Consider the following 25,282-nt stretch of genomic DNA (forward strand, 5'->3'; position numbering starts at 1 on the left):
AGATGTTTATGCAGGACACGACATCAATATGGGAGATGGAACACTTGGTGTCAGGGATGACTGGCTGACTATCCCTCCCTCAAGATTTAAGTTCTCATCCAGGTAAAGAAAAACACCTTTTAAAATGCAACCAATGCCAATATCATACTAAGCAAAGTCAGCCAATCCCCCAAAACCAAAAGACGAATGTTCTCTCTGATAAGTGGATGCTGACCCATAATGGGGGCGGGGCACGAGGAGAATGGAGGAACTCTGATTGGGCAAAGGGGAGGGAGGAAGGGGGGGTATGGGGGGTAAGAAGATGGTGGAATGAGATGAACATCATTACCCTGTATGTATGACAGCACGTGTGGTGCAACTCTATGTCGTTACAACCAGAGAATGAAAAGTTGTGCTCCATTTGTGTACAATGAATCAAAATGCATTCTTCTCTCATGCATAACTAATTAGAACACATAAAAAAAGTTTTTTAAAAAAGGCACCCAATGCCAACTTAGATTCCTAAACTCTAACCCACCACCCTTTCACACAAATGCAACTCTCTCCTTTGAGAGAAAATAAAAGCTCTTTCCTTTGTCCAGAGAGCCAGTGTGACTCCCTCTTGGTCAGTGCTGCATCTCCCTTCAGCTCAAACAAGAAATCTCAATAAAGAGTTGTGTTCCCGGGGGCTGAGGGTGTGGTTCAGTGGTAGAGCACTTGCCTAGCATGTGTGAGGCACTGGGATCCATTCTCAGCACCATATATAAGTAATTAAAATAAAGGCCCAATGACACCTAAAAAAATATTAAAGAAAAAAAAATAGTGTGTTCCCACTGGGCTCCTTGGCACACACCTGTAATCCCAGTGGCTCCAGAGGCTGAGGCAGGAGGATCTTGAGTTCAAAGCCAGCCTCAGCCAAAGTGAGACACTAAGCAACTCAGGGAGACTCTGTCTCTAAATAAAATACAAAATAGGACTGGGGATGTGGCTCAGTGGTTCAATGCCAGTACCAAAAAAAAAAAAAAAAAAGAGTTGTCTTCTGGTGGTAAGGTAGTTGAGCCTTAATTGGATCCTTCTGATGGAGAGTACAAGAACCCTCCAAGCTGATAGCACTGTCAGTGTCTCCATTTTGCAGGCAAAGAAACCGAGGCACAACACAGCTGAGCAGTTCATCCAAACCACACTGATGAGTCCCCAACTTTTAATTTAGCTTTATTGGCCCCACATACTGACTGCAAGGCAAAACCAGACATAGTGTTTGCACGAACAGTGCCCAAGGCAGGGTCCACACCGAATGAAAACGCCTGGGTCAAAAGGCTCTACACCCCTGAATCGTACTTGTGGACACATTATAGGACCTGGACGAGACCTTCAATCACAAGGGCTTCCGCTCCCACCACCTCAGTTATTCTGCAGGTGAAAGCAAGCCAAGGGTGGTGACCAGGTGACCACAGGACTCTTGCTCCAGCAGCACTGAGGACTCATAATAAGGTCCACAGAAGGCAAGAGGGAAAAGAACAACAACAACAAAAAAAAATCAAAGAACTTTATGGGGGGAAAGGTCCCCCGTGTTCAAGGTGTGAGGCAAGAACAGCAGGGTGACACACGGGCTGGGCTGCCTCTGCACGTGGGTGTCAGGGAGGAGACAGTTAAGGAGTTTTAACATAATACGGTAAGTGTTTAAAAAAAAGAAAGAAAGAAAGAAAAAAAGAAAAAACTCAGCACATACACATAACCAGCCACAAGTTTCAAAAGTGAGGAAAACCATGGTGACTAGCTTGAGGGAACTTAGCCGCCAACGCAGCAGAAAGCACCACCTGCTCTGACTAACAGGTTCCAGCTACTAAATGTCACTTGCTTTTCCACACTGACTTTTGCTTTTCTCCAGCTGCCAAAAAACCATTTTGGTGGCCAACGAAGCCATGCATTAGGAAAAGAGCTGAGCTGTCGAGTTAGAAGTGGAACACAAACAGAGCTCTCACCAGCCGTGGGAAGGGAGCAAGAAGAGTGTCCCCAGCCTGGAGCCAGGAAGGGGCGCTTCCCAGGATGAGCTGTGGACACCCGGGAGGACAGTGAGGGAAGTGCACTGTCTCCTCCCTGCAACTGTCTTTGGGTGGACTAGATCGTTTCGGAGAGATCCTTCCAGAGAAGCCTGTGGTTTCTGAACAGTTAGGCTTCATCCGTTTTCCTCCCTGGGTGTGGGTCCCTAAAGGGGAAGTTTGCTCCAAATTCTGCAAACACAGCTTCACAAAGCCCAAAGGAAAATGCCTGGAAGTACAATGACTTTGGCACCATCTGGGTAAAAATGGCCATAAGCAGTTTCCAATTTGCTCTCAACAAATTCCAGAAAAGCTGAAAGGATCTTAGAAAGTCACACTAACCTACAGATAATTATCCTGCCTGGCAGATGACTGCATGGCCCTTCCTCCCACCTGGGTGTGAAGCTCCCTCTTCCCCAACAAAGGTATGGCTGCCAGGGTTTGGCGGGGTGACTGGGTCACCCTGAGCCTTTGCAAGCCTAGGTCGCCAACGTTCCCTCTATTTATAGGGTCTCTATGGAAACAGGGCCAGCATTACAGAGCTAATCATGTAAAAACCCACAGAATTCTACTGTCAGGATCCAGAGTGGATTGTGAAAGTCTCCAGTTGCCCTTGAGAAGCTCTGGGTGGGCAGCCTGGGGTGGGGGGGTGGTGCGGGACAGGAACCACTGGTGACCAAGGTGATGAAGGAGAGGGAGCAGCTGCCTGGCTCAGGCTTGTTTGGGGTTTCTATTAGAAACACAGCAATGAGAGATTTTTTAAAATCATTTTCTCTTCCCCAGCATCACAGTTGACATTAAAAAGTGGATCTCAACTCAAGGACAAATGATTTCTCATCCCAAAATGATTTTCATTCCCTGTTCTATTATTGCTTAGAGAGGTCTGCCTGGAACCCACGCAAGCCAAGAAAGGTCACCCGACCACAAGGACTTTAGGATGGAACTGATTCAACATACACCAACATAAAATAGTAGATTTTTTTTTTTTTTTTTTGTAGCAGGGATTGAACCCAGGGCACTTAACCACTGAGCCACATCCCCAGCCCTTTTTTATATTTTATTTAGAGACAGGGTCTCACTGAGATGCTTAAGGCCTTGCTAAACTGCTGAGGCTGGCTTTGAACTCTTGATCCTCCTGCCTCAGCCTCCCGAGCCACTGGGATTATAAGTGTGCGCCACAGCGCCCAGCCCTGTAGTAGATTTTTATTAGTTACCGCCTCGGTGCACCCTCTCTGCCTCTTCCAGTCCTCTTTGTCCTTTGCCATCTCCCAGCTCCATAAAGCCTTCTGTGATCACACCAGTCGGCTTCCATCATCCTCTGCTCTGAACTCTTGCATGCTCTTTATCTGTACCACCTATTTTGCAATTAATCGTGAGCCCGCTATGTGACATGGCTTCCAGGGCTCTTTCTAACCTGATCCAACTTCTCACCTACTGATGGACAGAATCCTTGATGAGAATTCCAGGGAGTGGAGGTCAGGGGCTTGGTGTCTACATCTCTGTGTCCCTTTGCATTGTAAAGACCTCAATGCAAACATGGTGACTGCTATTTAACTGTTTGTTCCAAGTCCACAAAACCATTTTTAAATCTTAAGCAAATACCTTTTCCATACTTGATTTTTCCCCCAAATTAAGAATGCCCAGTCAAGCAGCTTTTTCTTTTTTTTAATATATTTTTTTTAGTTGTAGATGGACACAATATATTTATTTATTGATTTTTGTGTGATGCTAAGGATTGAACCCAGTGCTTCACGCATGCGAGGCAAGTCTCAGCCCATGGCACCTTTTTCTTGTGTCTGAGATCCCTTCTGCTGTCGCTTGCACACTTGACTCAGACTATCATCCTTGTAAGTGTCAAGACTGAGCGGGCTTGGGGGGAGATGAATACAGACCAAACGGTCAGAATGTGTTCACTGCCTTCACAAAGAGTTCGGTGCACTTGCACCCTTAACACACGGGGTGTTCATCCTTCAGTGAACTTGGCTGGAATAAGGAAGCCTTTAGTGGTTTGGTTTGAAGAGTCAAATATTACTTTTCTAACATACTCACAAAACATACCTGCTATTCTCTCCCCCAACAGTTCTGTTCTAACTCCTTAACATGGACAGTGACTTCAGTGTTTGGATGACAAAGGTGGACATTGTCCAGCCATGGCCTCGTTCCAAAAATGCACCATCCTAGTCCCCGGGGAATTCCAAGGGAGATGCCATTGCTCAGAGGAAAGCTGAGAGTTGAGCTGAGTTGTGAGTTGGCTCAAAGACTACCAGAGACCAACTGCCTGAGTTTCCCCAGCCCCTGACACCCCGGGCTTTCTTCTAAGCCCCCAATCCGGGTCCTATCAGATGCTTCAAGTCCTTCTTGAGGGACACATTCTTGCTAATGGGATTGGCAGCTGAGACACAAAAAAGCAGCACATTCTGTAAACACTGATCTGCAACTAGGGCAGCTGGGAATGAATCTAGAACCCAATATGTGGCAGGAGAACAGAGAGCTTCACTTGCCACATGCGTTCCCATCAGTCACCAGTTCCTCCAGAGCCCACCTAAGAGCTGCTTTGAATATCATGGAAGGCTGGAGGGGACAGCGTGGGGCAATCCTGGGCCTCAGGGCCCTCTGCCCACCTCACTGCAGGTGCAAGAAGAGGGGCACTGGCCACCTTCACATTCCCCACTACCCTCTGCTGTTTCTGACTATTTCAAGAGCTGAGGGGACAGAGCAATGGACCCACAAAGGGGCCATTGGCACTTGCCATGTCACTTCCTCCAGTTAGAAAGCCCTTCTCTTCATATTTGGTAATTAATGTTTTGCCCTTTCTTTAATGGCTTGCTCTAAACCCACCTCCCCCTCTCTACCTTTCCTGATTAAACCTGTTTCTGATTCACAGCCTGATGCTTGAAGCACCCTTAAACTAAGGCGACTTTTTCCTGCAAGTATTTTACCTGTTTGGCCTGGGAGCTCACCTGGAGGCAAAGGCAGTGCCCATTGCAAAAGAACATCTTTCCCACTTCCTTGTTTTTAGATCTACTGAATTCCACCCATGAAATCTACCCCAGGATTCCAGCTGCCATAGGATTGCAGGAACTTTCCAAACTGAACCTGTCACTTGCAAAGCAGAACTAGGAGCCTCAATTGCAGCAAGGTCAGACAGACCCCACCATCTGGGGACTCCCGGAACCCTAGGACACACATGCCTTTATCCCACCCATATTCCTATGAAGTAGCTTGTCTTCCTTCTCATTAAAAAGGAGGGGTGCTGGGATTGTAGCTCAGCAGTATAACGCTTGCCTAGTATGTGTGAGGCCCTGGGTTCGATCCTCAGCACCACATAAAAATAAATAAATAAGATAAAGGTATTGTGTTCAGCTACAACTAAGAAATAAAATTTAAAAAAAGGAGGAGGGGAGAAACTGAGACCCACAAACTTTAACAAAGCACTGGGCTTTAAAAAAAAAAAGTAAAGCAAACAACAACAGAAAAAAAAAAAAGAAAGAAACAAAGAAACAAAGAAAAGCAAGCAGTGGCTTCTTGGGGACATCAATGCTCTTTTTCTTGACTTGAACAATGAGCAGATGAGGTGTCTGTTCTGCTTTTGTCATTTAAACTGCACATCTGTTTTCAGGCACTTTTATATGCATGTCCTACTTCACTATTTTAAACAGTGCCTTGGGCTGGAGGTGAAGCGCAGGATGAGCACTTGCCCAAAGCCCTGGGGTCTATCCCCAGCCCGGCTAAAATAAATAAACAAGTAAAAGACAGGAAAATGAAAATAGAACTGTGCTTTTTCTGCTGAAGGTGTCCAATATGCCTTGACAGAACCAAGCCTTCTCCAGTGAGCTCTTCACAGGCGAAGTTGAAAGAACTTGGGCTGGTCATGGGGCTGAGCACCTGTAGTCACCAGGGAAGGTTGGGCCAGCAGGGAGAGAAGGGGTAGAACATCTGCCCCTTCCCCACAGCTACTTGGCTTCTAATTGTTTTCCCTGCTCTTTCTCAGCAGGCAGGAAGACCAGAGTAGCACATGAATAGAAGAACAGGAGCTGGAACTCCAGTCAGTCTTGAGTCAAAGGGGAACAATGGGATTTCCAGCACCCTTTTGTCCTCAGGGAAAGACATTAATACTGCTCAGAAATTCCCAGGGAAATTATTCCTGGGGCTTTTGTGAGGGAAAAGAGAACCTCAGGAGAATCCAGGAAGGCCCATAGCCAGCACCCCCTGACCCTTCCTTTCAGGAAAGGCTCAATTCCTCTGGGTAGGGAGAAGTGAGGAGAGCAATGTCCTCCCCTGACTTCAGCCTTCTCCAGTCTCTCAGGACAGAACCAGCACATCCTTATGCTCAGTCACTCATCCCAGGCCTCGATATCTCTACATGCTGGGTTTTTTTGGTGTTGTTGTTTTGCTTTTGATACTGGGGATCGAACCCAGAGGTGCTCTACCACTGCCCTACATCCCCAGCCCTGTTTTTGTTTTGTTCTGATTTTTGAGACAGGCTTTCGCAAAGTTGCCCCAGTTGGCCTCAAACTTGTGATCCTTCTGCTTCAACCTCCAGAATACTGGGGATTACAGGTGTACACCACCTCACCCAGCTACAAGTTGTATTTTTAACAGGATCTCTTTCTGCAGGGTTTCCCTAAATTCTTCTCTACTCCCATTCTCACTGGAGCTGGGTCTCCTCGCTGGAGAATTCTGCTGTGCTTTCGATCAGCACACTCTGTGGCCAGATATCCCAGCATCTGCTCCCAACCAGCAGGGAATCTGGTGGCAGCAAAGGACTGGATAATGAGAATAAGTGAGTGGAGATATCAGCTCAAGGGGTTTAACAGGACTCCAACCAAGTAGCTGGAGAGTATGACTGATGTGTTAGGCTCCCAGTGAACGACTGTCTGCTAAGACTACCCCCAAGGACACACAAGGTTTTGAGTGGTAGAGACAGCTCCCAAAGTATTTACAAGCTTTGGGGGCAGGGGGACAAAATGGCCATTTTCAGGTTATTTTTCTGTTATAGTTACAGTTTTAAGATTGTCATTTAATCACAGATCCCAGGCATCATAGAAGAAATCTACAGGCTGGGGTGTGGCTCAGTGGCTTGCTCAGCATGGAGGAAGCCCTGGGTTCCATCCCCAGCACTACAGGGGAAAAAAAAAAAAGAAATGTACAGTGCACAGTTCAAAACTCTACAGTGCTAAGGACCAGAGGGAGACCAAAGGTCTATGATACCATTGGTTAGTGAAGTGTCAGTCACATCTCTTTGGCAAAGACTAAAATTCTCTCTTCTTCCTCTCCTACCATGGAGATATTTTAGACATAGCCTCTTATGATTATTTGTCCCTTTTTCAAGATGATTTTCTCCAATGCACTTAATCTATTCTGAGCCTCGGGTTATCATAAGAAAACAGAAGCGAGATTAAGGGACTAAAAGTTCCTATTTCATACAAAGTTCAAATTTAAAACAAAAGCAAACTAGAACAGCTGATGAGCCTCAACCAAACACAGGTGCAGGGCAGGGGGTATGAAAAATGAAACTTGCCCCTTTTGGGCACCAATATTTCATCCAGAACAAGTCAGCTTCTACCCAGTTCCAGAGCCAATGGTGGAATTTTTCCATCACTAGAAAACTGTTAGCCATAGAAAACAACTTTTCCAGCACTGAAAAACAAGTTTGGACATGTGAGCATATTTCTACTCCCTCCCCTCAGAAAAGTTGAGTGATTCGCCTGAGATCACACAACCAATCAAATTATGGTGGCCCTCAGATTTTGGTTGGGAAGCCTCCTTCCTATAGTAAACATGCTATGCTGAATCAGACAGAGATAAACAGGAAAAGGCTCCTGTGTTTCCCCTGCTCCCACTAGCAGGCGGCAGCTCAGCTCACATTGTGGGTTTTTTTTTTTTTTTTTTTTTGGAGGGGGGTCCTCTTCTCATACCTGATCTCAATTCTGGTTCAGGGCAGTTTAGTAGTTTCAGTAGTTAATATCAAGTACAGAATTGTTGTATCGGCCCCTAACCAGAAGGAGGGTGCCACTGAAAGAAAGAAAGAAAGAAAGAAAGAAAGAAAGAAAGAAAGAAAGAAAGAAAGAAAGAAAGAAAGGAGGGACAATAAAGGACGGTAGGAAGGAGCGAGGTTAAAGCAGCCTGTTGACAGAGAAAGATGCTGCAGCCTCCACACTGAGGCCAGCCCCTCTCCTCAAGAAGGCATCAGGGTGACAGAACGGAGAGTGGGGGAGTCTCCAAGGTTGCCTCTCATGGCCTCACAGTGAGGGTCCCATCTGGGCCAGTGCAGCTCCTCTGACTTGCCTCCCCCCATGGCATCAAGGGGACCCCTTTCCTTTCACCATCTCACATAAAACAGGAAACACCTCCTGATCACACAAGGTAGACTCGGAGGTGACAGCTGGGACAGACACCAAGGACTTGGGCAAGCTTCATGCACAAAGCCTATCCAACAGAGCCCATCTTCAGACCCCAGGCTAGCCACAGACCTCTGAAAAGGGCAGCGGCAGAACCAGAGGTCCCATGGGAATAACTACCACAAATTTTTAAAAGGACACATAATGAGGAGCTAGCTGTCCCCCTCCCCAAGGAATAGAGGAGCACAGACAACAAACATACCCAGGTAAAAGCAGACACTCACCTGTGCTCTGCCTTCCTGACTCCAAGCCGCTCAGGCCAAATGAGGAATGTCATTGGCTTATTCTGGTGAGTTCCTTAGTGCCCGCTGCCATAGGATACAGGCTTTATTTACCTAATGGGAGTCCTTTCCGCTCCCCTAGCCCAGACCCTGCACCGTCTCTGGAGAAAATCCCCTGAGGCATCAATCTCCAAGGCATCTAAGTTCCTTCCTGGGGCTGACATCCCGCTCAGCTCCTTCCTGAACTGGCTGGAAGAGCCTAAGCCCACGGTTTCTGTGGCGGCTCCAGCAAAGGTACATTATTTATCTCTGCTGCTGTTTTAATTGATAAAGAGATATATTCAATACAGTTCGCCAATTGTCTAGACAACCTCAGGCTGGAAAATAAACAGCTCCATGTGAAAGGCTCTTGTGGATTCTGGTTCTAGCTGCCGGCTCAGCGTGTGTGCAACTTGAACCGAGGCCCCAGCCAGCCCCAGCACTGCTTCGCCACCTGTCAGTTCTCCACCCTGGGGGTTGGTTCGGCAGGCAGGGATCTCCAAGCACTCGCTTAACCTCTGGCTCCACCTAACGGCAAGAAATCCACATCCCCCTTTCACAGATGGACAAACTGAGCTTCACCCAGGGAAGGTGCTCAAAAATTCCCAAGGAGCAACTGGCAAAAGAGACTAAGGGTCACCTACTTGGCCTCCCACCCAGCAATCTTCTTCCCCTGCCATCCTACAGGAGAAAAGTGATATCAAGTTTTTGGGTAGCATCTTGAATTTCTCCAGCCCTTTGTCTGCGAATAGCACTTCACACACGTTATTCAAGCATTCGCAGATGGGTGAGTCACTAGAACGTCTGCTGAATAAAAGGGAACAAACACATAGGCCTGAAATGGAGCTGACAGACTGAGGCTCAAATGGTACCTGATGTCCCCTCTAGGATTCTAGCCGAACATCCGCTCATCCTCGTTGACCTTTGCCTGTCTTCCCCATCACTTTTGTACAGTTAAAGCACTTCGGTATGGGGTGGGGAAAGCTACGTCGCGGGCTGGGCTTGCCAAGGGATGGTCTGCGCTCACCTTTAAATCAGGAGGCTTAGTTCGGGGACCCGGGTTGGGTGCCGCCGCCGCAGCGCCCGCATCTGAAGTTGGCCCGCCAGCGGAGTTAGCACCCGTGGCCTCCCCAGGCCGGAGTTCCGCGCCTGGCAGGTGGCAAGCTGCATCTTCCAGCCCAGCTCCATCCTCCTCACCCTGTTGTTGCTGCAGCTCGTCCGATTTGCACCTCTTCATGGTGTATGTGGGTCGGCAAGGGGAACCTGTCCTTCCAGCGCGCCGTCTTGGGGGAGACCGCACCCCCTCTTATATTCAGAAATGAAGACCTGGGGTCTAAATTATGGAGGGGAGTCAGCAGATCACGATTTTTTTGAATTTAGAAAAAAAAAAATTTAAGGAGGATGAGGGAGGGGCGAGGAGGGGGAGCCTTGGAAGAGTTCATTCCGACCTGGGGAACGAAGGCAGGTCACAGTCCAAGCTGGGCAGCAGGAGTCCTTGGGCAGTCATTGCAGGGGAAGAGGAAGGCAGTCCCCGACCCCCAAACTTTCTGCTTCAGGGCATGGGCAGGACGCAGGGGATCCAGGTGGCAGAGCGCATCCCTCACCGTTGGCGGGGCTGCTGGGCGAGGCAGGGCACGGGGCAGCCGGCGGGGCAGGTCCTCGTTGGCCTCCCCCTGCGCCGGCTGCGGCCCCCGGCCCTGCCGCCGGCCCTCGCCCCGCATGGGCCGGCCGCGGAGCCCGCAGCGCGCCCGGCCTCCTCCCCTGCCCGCGCGCCCCGCTCCCCGCCCGCCGTGCAGCCTGCTGCAAAGCCGCGGCCGCGGCCAGAGCCCGCCGCGAGCGCGCAACCTACCCCGCCCTGCGGCCTCCGCCCGCGAGCTGGAAGGCGAGGCGAGGAGCGAGTGACAACCGCATCCGGCCAATGGGAAGGCCTGAGGGCTGAGGGGGCGTCGCGCGGCCACGTTTTTGGGGTTGGTTGCACCGTGCGATCCCCCAAGAGAGGTCTGGAGGGCGACGTGCTGCTGCGTTTTAGCGTTGCGGAGAGCCGGCTGCGGGGTAGGGGCGGGGGCTGCGGTCCACGAGACACTTGGTTTGAGCAGCTGCTTGAGGGACTTTCCCTGGGGAGCCGCTCCCGGGATGCATCCATCCCCCACTCGCTATATTTGGCGGAGAGGGGGCACAATAGGGATGTTTATCATCACTGCTCTCACCCCGCCCTTAAATTTGCCTATTGTATTGTATTCATCCTTTCAGTGAGAGACACAGATCCCTTCCAGGATACTTGGTTCGAGTCACAAACCTATGCTTACAGTCAGCCGCAAATGCTAAGGGGAGGGTGTGATCTGCCCCATCGCTCCTTCCCCCAGTTTAAGTACACACCTTAAGAGTCTTAGTTTTAGGCTCAGAAATTGGACAGTATTTCATATTAAAGGATAATAACGTTAGAGTCCGTTGCTTACTGTGAATGAGTATTGATGTCAGGAAGTTGATACATACGGAAGAATAGAAAAGGAGTGATCTCGCCCATAAACATCAGCCAAACGGCTCTAGCTTGAAGAGAGCAAATGTGGGTTACCGAGTTATGGGGCGTAGTAATAATGACTCTCTGGGTTCAAATCGCATGCCTGCTCTGTTTACAATGGATTTTGCTTATCCAGCAACCAGTGGTTCTCAAGGTGTGGTCCTTGGACCGGCAGCATCAGCAACCCTGGGAACCTGATAGAAATGCAAATTTGACAGTCTATCTGGGGAATTCTAACAGGCTAACTTCCGAAGAGCTTTGACCTAGACTGTGGTGAAAGGCCTTTCGAAGTCCGTGAGTCACAGTGATGATCTCTGAAGGATTTTATAGTTTACCAATCTTTCTCACACCCATTGGGCCATTCTACCCTCACTTCAGTCCCACTAATCTGTGAGTTTCCTGACTCTGTCTTCTTCCCATTCCAACCACTCATTTTAATGTGTATCCTAGAAGAGACTAAGTTGTTAAGAATTTACTACATGCAGGCAGCCACTTGCTAAACTAAGCAGCTCCTTTTTTAGAAGACAGAAATTTAGGATGGGCTGGGAATGCAGAACCACCCCCCACCCCCACCACATCCACTACACAGAATCAGGCACAATTCGGAAACAGAAAGCTATAATCTTTAGCATTTTCAATGATGAGGAATGGCAGAATGCCAGTGTAGATCGTGGGCAGGATTAGACAGAAATGGTGGGAGCAGATTTCTATGGTGCAAGGTGTAAGGCAGAGGAACATATTGCCCCCTTCCAGAGTTGGCCCAGAGAAGTGCAGAGGCCCCACAGATCCTGGACAGGATCTTGGGTGACAAGTGGTGATGAATGAATGATGAGCACACATTGACAGTGTTCATAGCCTGACTCTAAATTGAAGAGAAGTGGAGGGATTCTTTGTGAACTTCTAAAGAAACAGAGAGCATTATAATTTTGAATTATGCCTCATTTTTTCTCCTTCTCTTCCTCCTCCTTGCAGTACCAGTGATTGAATCCAGGGTTGCTCTACCATTGAGCTATACATCCCCAACCCTTTTGTTTTGTTTTCTTGAGATAGGATCTCATTAAATTGCCCACTGTGACTCAAGCTTTCCTTAAATTTGCAATCCTCCTGCTTCAGCCTCCAGAGTAGCTGGGATTGCAGGCATGGACTGCTTTGGCGGGCAGGTATACCTCATTTTTATAATAGATTGAATTTGTTCTTAAGTTCAATTTTTATATTAACATATACTTAGAACATGATGGCAGATTTCTTGTTTGTGGCCATATCTAACAAGGTGTGATGTAGATCATCAAAAGTCTGGTGTGTTTTGTAAAATCAACTTTTTTGGGGCGGGGGGCGGGTCTGAGGATTGAACCCAGAATCTCATGCATGCTAAGCAAAGAGCTCTGCCAATAAGCAACACCCCAGCAGTAAACTCTTTTTTAAAAAAAAATACATTTATTTTATTTGTTTATTTTTACATGGTGTTGGGGATTGAACACATGCTAGGCAAGCACTCTACCACTGAGCCACTACCCAGCCCTAGGACCCAGCATAAATTCTTTATGTCCTAATTCTCCAGTAGTGATAATCATAATATCTACCTTTTAGAGTATTGGATAGTATATGTAAAACACTTAGACATTGCCTGGCACAGAGTAAGACCGTAGCTATCATAACAGATGTCCAGTTTCAAAAGGGTCGCCCATTTCATTCCAATGATTCTCTCCTGGGAGTTCAAATATATCCCACTCATTTAAAACAAATATGCTATTGCCCAAGAAGTTTAGGTGGGAAGACTGTGCAGAGAGCTAAGAGACCTGCAACCACCAGTTCAAAGTAAATGGCAAATTTTCACTTGCCATAGTAAACTATTGAGTATTTAAGACAAATAGAACTTGAAAATACTTTGACTGAACTTTTGTTTGAAGGACTGGGTCATTCTATTGTTCTACTTATTTAGGAAAATATAAACAAGCACAAACTATGTTTTGATATTCAAGATTAAGATAAACATTTGCAGATTTACAGTGTAAGTGGTTATATTTGGTTTTTAAAAGTAGTATTTTCATTCCATTTTGGCACATCTTGTTAATGGTAAGTAAATAGCATGATGTAATGGGAAGAGTACTAGTCAGAAAACTCATAAGAATTTTGATTCTTGGGGTGGGGGTGTGGCTCAGTGGTAGAGTGCTTGCCTAGTATGCATGAGGCACTGGGTTTGATCCTCAGCACCACATAAATATAAAATAAAGATATTGTGTCCACCTAAAACTAAAAAATAAATTTTAAAAAAAGAGAGTTCTGGCTCTCAAAAAAATTCTATTTTTCTTACTCTTGGCCTGCTTAACCTCTTTTTTTGTTTCTTTGTTTTTATAGTTGTAGATGGACAGCATGCCTTTATTTTATTTATTTATTTTTCATGTGATGCTGAGGATCGAACCCAGTGCGTCACACATGCTAGGGAAGCGCTCTGCATCTGAGCTTCAGCCCCAGCTCCCTGCTTAACTTCTTTGACCCTTGTTGTTGTTCTCATCTACAAATAGGGCTAACGACATCTATCCCCATATGGTTGCTGTGAAGATTAATTTGACAATGCATGTGAAAGCGCTTGACACATGATATACGCTCAGTAAACCTGAACAAAACAAACATAACTAACTTGTTGAAGCCCCTTTCTCTGATATATGAGAAAGGCAGAATTAACCCACTAAACTCAAAGCTTTTTGTGAACCGAAACCTTGGTTAAAATAATGTGTTGGACATGGTGGTACTCTTGTAATCCCAATTTGGGAGCTAAGCCTAGGAGGATCATAAGTTCAAGGCCAGCCTGGGCAATTTAGCAAACTGTGACTCAAAATAAAAAATGAAAAGGGCTAGGGTGTATCTCAGTAGTAGAGCACCCTTGGGTTCAATCCCCAGTACCGGTGGTGGGCTGGGGGTAGGGATGGGGACACTGCTGGTGGTATCAGATTTTACTAAAACCAGTAAGTATATAAACAAGGATGATAAAGAGCAGGATTATGAAATCCTGCTCCCTTGCCAACATCCAGGTCATGTACTCTGATAAACTGATGATTCATTATAAGGTGTCAAGATCAACAGGTAAGTATGGGGAGTTTTTTTTTTATTTTATTTTCATCTTTTAATAAGAGCAATTAGGTCAGAGAAATAAAAACCTTCTCTTTTGCCAATAATAAGAGGCTTGTAGATTATTCAAGAAGTTCTGTTTTCTACCCTGTAGTAGTACTTTTAAAAAATTTCTAACATCAATGGATAAGTAGTTGTCAGCTATTTAAGACTTAACATACTGAGTAGAGTGCTTAGAATGTAAACCTACTTTCGAAAGGAACTAGATATAATTTTGATCACTGTATTTTGATACCAATATTATTACAAATATTTCTTTGTTAATGTGACTTTCTTCCTTTTCTGTTGTAGATTTCCATTTAAGGCTTTTCCTAAAAGAAATTGAATTCTGTTGGGTTAGGAGGAGTAAACTATGCAAATAATCATCAAGGAGATTGGCTGAATTGTCGATGATGTCACAATCCCCCCACCTAAGTATAAGGTTTTTATTGGCTATGGTAAGAGGCAGGGAGGGCAGGGAAGACTCTATATACCAGAATCGGAGAGGGCTCTGAGACTAAACGAAATTTTATTTATTTATTTTTTTATTGTACTTGGAAGCATTTTACATGTTATTCTATTTTCTTTTTCTATTCCATATGTTATTACTTAGTCATATTCTGTATTACTTAGACATATTCTGTATTACTTAGACATATTCTGTATATGTAAGTAAACATTTTAAGTGACAGCTTATCCATCTATCAAGTGAACATTTTTTTCTTTTTCTTCTTCCTTTTTTAAATTTTTTAAATATTTTTGCAGTATTGGAGATAGAACCCAGGGGTGCTCTACCACTAAGTTACATGCCTGTATATTTTTTATTTGGATACAGGGTCTTAGTAAGTTGCCCAAGCTGGCCTTGAACTTGTGGTCCACCTGCCTCAGCCTATCAAGTACCTGGGATTACAGGTGTGCACCACTGTGCCTGGTTCAGATCATGGTTTATTTAACCACTATCCACTTTATTCTTAGTCACCAAGAATTGTCTCAAATTTTTGCCTTTTTTTTCCCCTGCAGTACTTTGGATTGAACCAGGTGCACTTGACCATTGAACCACATCCCCATCCTCCCATCTTTTTGAGACAGAGTCTTGCTAAGTTGCTGAGGCTGACTGGAACTTGACATCCTCCTGACTCAGACTCCTGAGACAATTTTTTTTTTTTGCCTTTAGAAATGAAGCTGCAATTACTATATTTATGCAGAAATAGTATATGTTGTTTCCTCCATAGCACAGAGTCTCTGACATTTAACTGGCAGTATATCAAAGGAGTAAGCAAACCCAGACTGCCAGCTTGTAATATTTTTTTCTCGAAACAGCTTATAAGACCTACCCAGGAGATCCCAATGTCTCCCTTCCTCATGAAGATGGTGAATCTTCTACCTATAGTATGAAAAGCTGGAAGCTTATGCTTCTCATTTCAGGTAGGATACATATTCCTTATTCTGGGTGCTGGATATTCCTTAGTATTGTGAGGAGAGTCGTGATTATCATTTGAACAGAGAAGGTCTGTAAAGCATATATTTAAACCCTGATTGTACTGCTCTGTGTGAAAGCCCCAGACTGGTAAAATGGCTGTTTTGTGTCCTTTCCCATCTCTAAAGGGAATCCATGCAAAATTCTGGACAATCTGTTACTTAAAGCTTAAAATTCTAGACTTTAAAAAGGAAGAAAGAGAAAATTCAACTTTGCTTGAAGACAATCAGTTGTTCATTATTTTGCATCTGAAGATAAATATCTAAGGCAGTTCTATTATTCTATGTGGTACTTTTAGATATAATAGCAAGGGCAAGTGTCCTTCACTTAAAAAGAACCACAGGTAGTAGGCAGTTTGCTAGGAACCTTGTGAATACTCCTTACTTAATTCCCAACAACCTTTAAGGTGTTCTTTCCACCCTGCAATGAGAAAACAGGCTCAGAGAAGTTACAGAGCTGTCATGGGGCTGAAACCTACTCAAGTCTACTGATTTCAAAGCCTGAAAGCCTAAATAAAGTCTCATCTTGTAATTCTGAGCCATTTTTATGGTGAAGAATTATCAGTGAGTATTATAAATCCACAGCTTATATATATATATATATATATATATATATATATATATATATATATATATATATTTGTGTGTGTACATATGTATGAATATGTATTCATTAAAATATATTTCTTTCTTATTGCATCTTTTCCCATATTATTATTGGTGCATTATAGTTGTACATATTAATGGAACTTGTGGTTACTATTCGTACATGCACACAATATAACAATATAATTTGACCAATATCATTCCCTAGCACACCCCTGCTTCCCTTGGTACTTTTTCTCTCCTGATCTCCCTTTGATTTTTAGGAGATCCACCCCCATTTTTGTTTTTCTTTATCCTCTCTAGCTTCCTATTATGACAGAAAATATATGACCCTTAACCTTCTGAGTTTGACTTATTACACCTAACACGATAGTCTCTAGTTCCATACATTTTCCAGCCATAATTTCATTTGTCTTTATGGCTGAATAAAACTTTGTTGTGCATACATAACACATTTTCATTATCCATTCATCCATCGATGGACACCTGGGCTGGTTCCATAGTTTGGCTGTTGTGAATGGTGTGCTTCAAACACGAGTATGCATGTATCTTCAGAGAAAATACCAAGGAGTGGTAATAGCTGGGTCACATGGTGGTTCCATGCCTAGTCTTTAGAGGAGCCTCCACATATTCATTAAAACATATTCTGAAAGACATCATGTACAAAGACTTTACAAGATGCTTGTGTAAGATATAGAACAATAAAAGACATTGATCCCTGCCTTTGGACTTAGAATCCAATTGGGGAGATGAGACACAAATAAAGGGCAAAATAACGCAAGATTAAAATGGTAATGTTTGTCAATACTTCAGGGGGAGAGTAGTACTACTGTTTAGAGGCGAGAGATTGGTACCACAGTTCAGAGGTGAGAAATCGCTGTGATGGATCAAGACAATTATAAGGAGAAGTGTTAGCATGCATTTATCCATATTTTGAGGATTAAAAGAAGCAAATGTTACTTTAAGACAACTCTAATTCCTTTAAGAAGAGGAGAATGACATAAATCATCTTAAAATGGAATCATTCAATATTAGGATCTCTTTGGTTTTACATCTGCATGCTTAGAGTTTTTGTGGCATATTAGTGACAGAAAACTATTTTTTTTCTTTTTAGTCTCAGAGACTGCAGGGAAGTGTTTCTCAAAGTATGGTTCATAAACACAGCAACATATTCACCTTGGAATTTATATATGCAGATTCCCTAGGCCCAAACCATAGAAACAGTTTCCAGGGGTAGAGTCTGAAACTCACTCTATAGACAAGAATTCTAAGTGATATTTATATTAAACTTTGAAAACTACTGGTGTAGGGGAAGACTTGATTAACCAAGTCTTAACTGATAATAATACTATTATTATTAGTTACTGGGGATTGAACTCAGGGGCATTTTACCACTGAGCTACATCCCCAGCCCTTTTTTATTTTTTATTTTGAAACAGGATCTCATTAAATTGCTTAGGGCCTGGTAAATTGCTGAGGCTTGTGATTGAACTTGTGATCCTCTTGACTCAGCCTCCCAAGTTACTGGAATTACAGGCGGTTATAATCACGGGAGTATGGATAGATTTATGAATTAAGCACTATATGTGTGCTAGGCACTCTTATTTAATCTGTGAAACAAAATTTATAGATAAATATCATAACCTCTATTTTATAAATAATGAAATTGAATCTCAAAGAGGATAAAAACTTGCCTGAGGTAACCCGCCTGGTTAAGGAGATAGTCAAACCAGTTCTGCTGGCTTCAGTGTTCATTCTTTTCCCACGATGCCTACTGCACTGTTACCTAGAGAATACTATGGTTACCACATGTATTAATAATAATAACATCTATCATCTGATTTCCTATTATGTGCCATGTAATTTTAGTTGTTGTTGTTGTTGTTATGATGATGATGGTACTGGGGATTCATCCCAAGGACACTTTACCACTGAGCTATGTTCCCAGACCTCTTTTTTTTTTGATTGAGTCTGGCCTCAAACTTGGGATCCTCCTGCCTCAGCCTCCCAAGTTGCTGGAATGACTGGTTTGCACTAGAGGACCTGGCCATATAATTTAAATCTAAACCTTTCAATTGTCTCAAATGGTATTCTTACCATGTATAATAATTAAAATGGAGAGATTTCTCAAAATAGCCTTTGGCAGTTGCAACAGAGCTTTCCCTCATTTTTGTGACTTCCTGATAGTTCCAGAAACTCTTCCCAGCTGTCAGGACTTCCTTTCCTTGGCATAAGTTATCCCAACTCTTTTGCAAATTTGGAATGGGAAATCAAGTCTAATTTTCCTATCTGGATAGAGAGCTGCTATCTGATTCAAGACAAAAATGTCAATTGCTTGAAAAACCTTCTGCTGATCTTATGACTTCAAAAAGACAACTTCATCAAGGCAGCCTCTCCTAGGAAGGGGAACTCCCATCCTGCCGTGTGGGTCTTCTTCTGGAGTATGCATACTTATGTCTTAAATCATTTTCAGGAATCATTTTAAGATCCTGGGGGCATACCCACGCAGACAGAGGGACAAAGGGCTGTTTTCATTAGTGGTTCCACCCGAGCTTGCCTTATCTCTCTCACAAGGGGCTGGTGATAGAATATAGTACTTTCTTTCAAGATACAGTGACACAGTAGGACTCTTTCAGAGGACACTTAAGTAACATATAGCTAGAGCCAAATAGATGTTGACCTTTTGCCTAGTCATACCCTCCTGGGAATTTATCTCCAATAAATAATTCAAAAGTAGAAAACGGGCTACATGCATAACAACAGAAATTCTTATAGCAGCATTGTTTACAATAAAAAACCTGAAGCAACCTAAATGTCTAAGGGCAGAGAGCGGATGGGTAATAATGGCATAACAATATAAGGGGATGTCATGCTGCTGTCAAGAGACAAATATGACAATATAGAGAAAGAGCCACCTAATCTAAAATGAAAGCATTAGAATGCAAAATTATGTTGTGTTAGAAGAATTAGGGCTTTGGAGTTAGACAAATCTGTGTTATTATATATATATATATGGATTCACACAAATCATTTAACCCAAGTCTCAATTTTCTCATCGGTAAAATAGGGCTAAAGGAGTTGAGGTTGTATCTTAATGGTAGAGCGCTTGCCTAGCACTTGTGAGGTGCTGGGTTCCATCCTCAGCACCACATAAAAAGAAATAAATAAAGGTATTGTGTCCATCTGCAACTGAAAAAAAATTAAATAGGGCTAAAAACATCCATCTTTCCAGGGTCATTATAAGAATTAAAGATGATATTAACCATATGGATAAATTTTTGGTAAACTGTGGATAAAGACAATAGGGAGTGCTAAGAAATAATCTTAAATTTATGCGAGGATATGAGATTATTTGAAATGAATTTGTTTTTATGTCTTAAATGTAATATTGGGGCTGGAGTTGTGGCTCAGTGGGAGAGTGCTTGCCTGGCACATGTGAGGCACTGGGTTCAATCCTCAGCACCACATTAAAATAAATAAATAAATAAAATTATCATGCCCATATACAACTTAATTTTTTTTTAAGAGAGAGAGAAAAAATTTTATTATTTATTCTTTAGTTTTCGGTGGACACAACATCTTTGTTTGTACGTGGTGCTGAGGATCGAACCCAGGCCGCACCTCCAGCCCCCAACTTAAATTTTTAAAAAATGTGATACTATTTTCTCCTTTATTCCTCCAGTCTTAGAAGTATTCATTCTAATTCTGGGGGAGGGTGCTGGGGTTGTGGCTCAGAGAGCGTTCGCCTAGCACGTGCAAGGTACTGGGTTCAATCCTCAGCACCACATAAAAATAAATAAATAAAATAAATATTTTTAAAAAAGAAATATTCATTCTCTGTATGTAAGAAATATGTGAATGTAGCCTAGAAACTTACCACCAACCCCTATGTTGAGAAGGGTGTTAGATCAGTGCTTCTGAAGTCAGCTCTGGAAAAATACAACATAAATACCTGTGAAAAGGTGGCTCTGCTAGGTGCCAGGGACTCCCCTCTCCATATATGTGTATGTGTGTGTGTGTATGTGTGTGTGTGTGTGTGTGTGTGTGTGTGTGTGTGTATCTCCATGGACCTTTTTAAAATTTTTATATATGTGGTGCTGAGAATCAAACCCAGTGCCTCACACATACTAGGCAAGCGCTTTACCACTGAGCCACAACGCAGCCTAGGGACTCCCTTTTAAGCACTTGGAGGTGGAGGTCTCCTTCTGAAGTCTTAAAGTATGTTCTCATGTTCAGTTGCTTTCCATCTACCTGTTTCAGAATCCTAACAGAGCTAGATTTATGAGAAAGAGGGATAGATAAGGGGATAAAATGAATATTTTGTTTCAGTTGATACATATTGAGTATGCTGTTCATGTGAAGCACATATGGATAGATATAGACCCAGGCAGTTGGAATATGTTTGAAAAATCAGGTTGCTAGAAAACCTCTTCTGAATCTTCTAGAAAACGGTTACCAAGAGGCTGGGGTTGTGAGTCAGTGGTAGAGCGCTCACCTAGCACTTGTGAGGCACTGGATTCGATACTCAGCATCACATAATAATAAATAAATAAAATAAAGGTATTGTGTCCATCTACAACTTAAAAAAAAATAACAACAACAAAAAACCTCTACCAAGACACTGTTGACATAGAAAAAGGTATTTGGTAGGTTATCATCTATCCTTCATTCTCCAACCAGGATTGGCCCAGAGATAAGAACATAACCCATTGTAAAGTTTCATTCTAGGTAGGTAAGAAAATAAACCAAAGGTGGGTCCCACTGAACTGTCAGGTAACATGGTGGAGAAAAGATCATAACTCTTTACACTTGGAAAAGCAATACTGATCTTTTAATTCTACTGATGGAAAACGAGTTGTGGCAAAACTATGTTCAAGGCTATTTCTGCAAAGCTTTGGGTCAGTTACTACAAAAAAATTCTGGGAAACCTTGTTCTTCATCTTGGCAGTAAAACAAAGATTATCTCTGGGGTTATACCAAATTCCCTTTAATTGATTGCTTTTCCTCCCCATGCTCTGCCTCCTAACAGCCAGAGATGCCACTGATGAAATATTCAGCATTGGGACAATACTTGATGTATAATTAAATAGGATGCATTGTGCAGTTCAATTTTATAGACCTTTAATCTTCAAGATGATAAAACTTCATGTAGGGAATCTCATAAGCAAAACCAAAATACTCTTGGAAATACTATCCTCCTTGGAAAAACTATATAATCTTGAATGTGAGTAATTACTAGATAGAAGACATTTTTTAAGTTGTTTTTTTAACTGGTGCATTATAATTATACATACCAGTAAGATTTATTGTTATATATTCATACATACTTATAACATAATTTGGTGAGTTTCATCTCCCCAGTACCTCTCCTTTCCCTTCCCTCCTCCTTCCCCTGTTCCCTTACCTCTATTCTAGTGGTCTCCTTCTATTTCATGGGATCCCCTGCATTTCCCCCTTTTTCCTTTCTAGCTTCCACATATTAGAGAAAACTTATGACCCTTGACTTTTTGAATCTGTTTTTTTCACGTAATAATGCTCTCAAGTTCCACCCATTTTTTTTGCAAATAATACAATTCTATTTTTTTATGGCTGAATAAAACCCTGTCGTGTATATACACACACCACATTTTGAGAAGACATTTCTTAAGCATGTCCATGTATTTGTCTATGTGTAAGGTGCCAACAGCTTTGTACATTTTCATTTAACCTTCCCACCTCTGAGATTAGTACTTCATCTATTTGGTGAGGTTCCAAGAAATGGAGTAATTTGCTTAAGATTATGAAATAAGCAAGCAGCACAGCCACGAATGAAACTCAGGTCAGAGTCTCTTCACAGTGATTCCTTGCTTTTCCCTAAAATTTTACAGGATTTCTATTGCAAAGCACTTTCACTTGCTATAGCTCAATTTAGTTCCTCCTAACAATCCAGTGATGTTGAACACAAGGGACAGGATTCTTCCTGGTAACAGAAGTCAGAGGGTTAGGATTGGATACTGCGTTCATCCCCATCCTCATTGTCTCAATTACCTTTACTGGATGGTGTTCAATGTGTAGACTCTGTATTAAGTAATTTTTTGGGGGGAGGGGAGGTACTAGGGATTGAACTGAGAGGCATTCAATTACTGAGCCACATCCCCAACCCTATTTTATATTTAGAGACAGGGTCTCACTGAATTGCTTAGCACCTCGCTTTTTCTGAGGCTAGCTTTAACTTTTGATCCTCCTGTCTCAGACTCTGGAGCTGCGGGGATTACAGTCATGTGCCACTGCTCCCCGCTATCCTAATAATTTTATACACTTTTTTCACTTAATCTTCACAATAACCACTGAGGTGGAAACTATTATTATCCCATTTGATGGACGAGAAAACCAAGGCACAGAGGAGTCAATGCCTTGCTCAAGATTTTACAATAGCTAATTGGGACTAGAGCTCACATTTGTAGGAATGATAATATAACTGATAAAAATAACTGCCATTTATTGAGTACTTACCATATGCAGATTCTGCTTCTTTTTTTTTTAAAAAAAAAATTGTTGTGATGTAGTCTGAGATTAGTTGGCACTGTTTTTTCTTAAGATTTTTTTTTTTTTTTAAACAAGGGGCTAATTCTTTTTATAAGAGAGAGGGAGAGAATTTTTTTAAAAAAATATTTATTTTTTAGTTTTCTTCGGACACAACATCTTTATTTGTATGTGGTGCTGAGGATCGAACCTGGGCCGCACACATGCCAGGCCAGCGCGCTACCACTTGAGCCACATCCCCAGCCCCCTTCTTAAGATTTTTTTGTTTTGTTTTGTAGTTGTAGATGGACACAATATTATTTTATGTCTTTATTTCTATGTGGTGCTGAGGATTGAACCCAGTACTTCACACATGTCAGGCAAATGTGCTACCACTGAGCCACAACTGCAGCTGCTGCTTCTTTTTTTTTTTTTTTTTCAGACAGAGCTTTGCTAAGTTGCAGAGGCTGGCATTGAACTTGTAATCCTCTTGCTTCAGCTTCCTGAATTGCTGAGATTATAGGTGTGCACCACCACCCCTAACTGGTACTGTTCTTTTAATACGCACAATACCCCTACAGAGTACTATTATTCCCAGTTTATTGATCAGGAACTAAAACTCAGAGAAAAATAAGAAACATCATCAAGAGCAAATTGGGAAGCATAGAAGTAAGATATGAATGAGGGTTTCTTTAACTACAAGATCCATTTCCCTAGGGTGGGTTTGTGGCTCAGTGGTAGAGTGCTCGCCTAGCATGCACGAGGCACTGAGTTCGATCCTTAGCACCACACAAATGTAAAATAAAGATATTGTGTCCACCTAAAGCTTAAGTATAAATATCTTTAAAAAAAGATCCATTTCCTTAACCATGAGGCTTTTCTGACTCTAGTACATGCTTACATCCTCAATGTTGGCACCACTTGTTATAAATGTGGGCTCTCAAGCACCACCACAGACTTGTTGAATAAGAAATGTATCTTAATAAAATTCCTTTGTGATTCATGTGCACATTGAAGTTTGAGAAGCGCTGTTCTGCAATATTATCAGCAATACAAAAAGCAGGATTGTCTAGAACAATCTAGATTTGGGAATTCTCAAACATCTGTCCTTGGAAATCAGTATTGAGGTGGGATAAGAATGTTTTTGGTGCTCAATTTGATAAGTGATCTTTTCTGGAATTGTAGTTGTATCTTCTCATCTTTTCTTCCATAATTTTCCTTTCTTTTCCAGAACCCAATTTTATTTACCTGTTAGTAATTTGAAAAGATGACAATCAAGACAGGCATAATTGCTTATTGTACTGGATTTGTGATTGTGTGTTTTCCAGTACAGAATAGTCAAACTTTGTTAGTAAACTTATTCTTAATTCACATGAGAGGGGCTGGGGTTGTGGCTCAGCGGTAGAGGGCTCGCCTGGTGTGTGCAAGGCCCTGGGTTCTATTCTCAGAACCACTAAAAATTAATAAATAAAAATAAAGGAATTGTGTACAACTAAAAGAAATAAATATTAAAAAAAAAAATCAGGGGCTGGAGTTGTGGCTCAGTGGTAGAGCGCTCACCTAGCATGTGTGAGACCTTGGGTTCCATCTTCAGCACTACATATAAATAAAGGTATTGTGCAACTACAACTAAAAAATAAATAAATGTTTAAAAAAATTCACATGAGAATTAAGTGCTAATGTCCTTTTTTTAGGGGGGGAGGGCAGTGCTGGGAATTATTCCTAGGGCCTCATGCATGCCAGGCAAGTGCTCTACTACTGAGCCATATCCACAGCTCCTAATTGCTAATTTTTTTTGGTATTCTACAAAAACCCCAATTTCCATCTACATGAATGAGAGGCTCAGGGCTTCAGAATCTCTTTAGAAATCATCTAAATAAGAATTTTTAATAAAACATTATACTTTTCATCTATTCCCCTTCCCCCAACTACAACATTAATAGATATAAATATAACCTACTAGTTCTTTCTAGATACTAGAAATATGAGTGATTTTTATTTCATCCTTTGTGCTTTCCTGAATATTCATAAATATAAACAGTGAACACTCATTCATTCATCAACTATCTAATGTTTTTTCTAGGTGCTGGAGATATAGGAGTGAACAAGTCAGAAACCCACCCCCACCCCCCACCCAAAACCAAAACCCTCTCTCTTTTTTTAAAAAAATTTTTTAAAAATTGTAGATGGACACAATACCTTTATTTTGTTTGTTTATTTTTTTATGGGGTGCCTCACGCATGCTAGGCAAGCGCTCCACCACTGAGTCACAACCCTGGCTCAAAACCTCTCTCTTAACATCAGTGTCTTTGGGCCTTTCCTCTTGGGCTATTTGGATTCTTTGAAAAAGACACTTAACTTTCCCGTTTTGTCTTTGGAATTAAATATTTGAATAAA

General features: G+C 42.6%; 1 protein-coding gene across 2 annotated transcripts in view; it reads right to left on the reverse strand.

Annotated features, from left to right (window-relative positions):
• The window catches only part of Tmcc2 (transmembrane and coiled-coil domain family 2), a 42,768-nt gene extending 32,396 nt beyond the window's left edge, over window positions 1-10,372 (reverse strand). Inside the window, exons 1-2 of one of the 2 annotated variants that reach the window (XM_076831525.1) lie at window positions 10,128-10,372; window positions 9,707-10,012 (exon numbers count right to left, since the gene is read on the reverse strand). In XM_076831525.1, the coding sequence (XP_076687640.1) occupies window positions 9,707-9,916 (210 nt within the window). In that variant the 5' untranslated portion in view covers window positions 9,917-10,012; window positions 10,128-10,372. Of the gene's footprint in view, window positions 1-8,643; window positions 9,064-9,706; window positions 10,013-10,127 lie in introns of those variants that run through there. The other variant, XM_076831526.1, reaches the window with a different exon arrangement.
• Between the last annotated feature and the right edge of the window lie 14,910 nt (window positions 10,373-25,282).

The sequence above is a fragment of the Callospermophilus lateralis genome, chromosome 13 (genome assembly GCF_048772815.1).
Source record: "Callospermophilus lateralis isolate mCalLat2 chromosome 13, mCalLat2.hap1, whole genome shotgun sequence".
In the NCBI taxonomy this organism is placed as follows: domain Eukaryota; kingdom Metazoa; phylum Chordata; class Mammalia; order Rodentia; family Sciuridae; genus Callospermophilus; species Callospermophilus lateralis.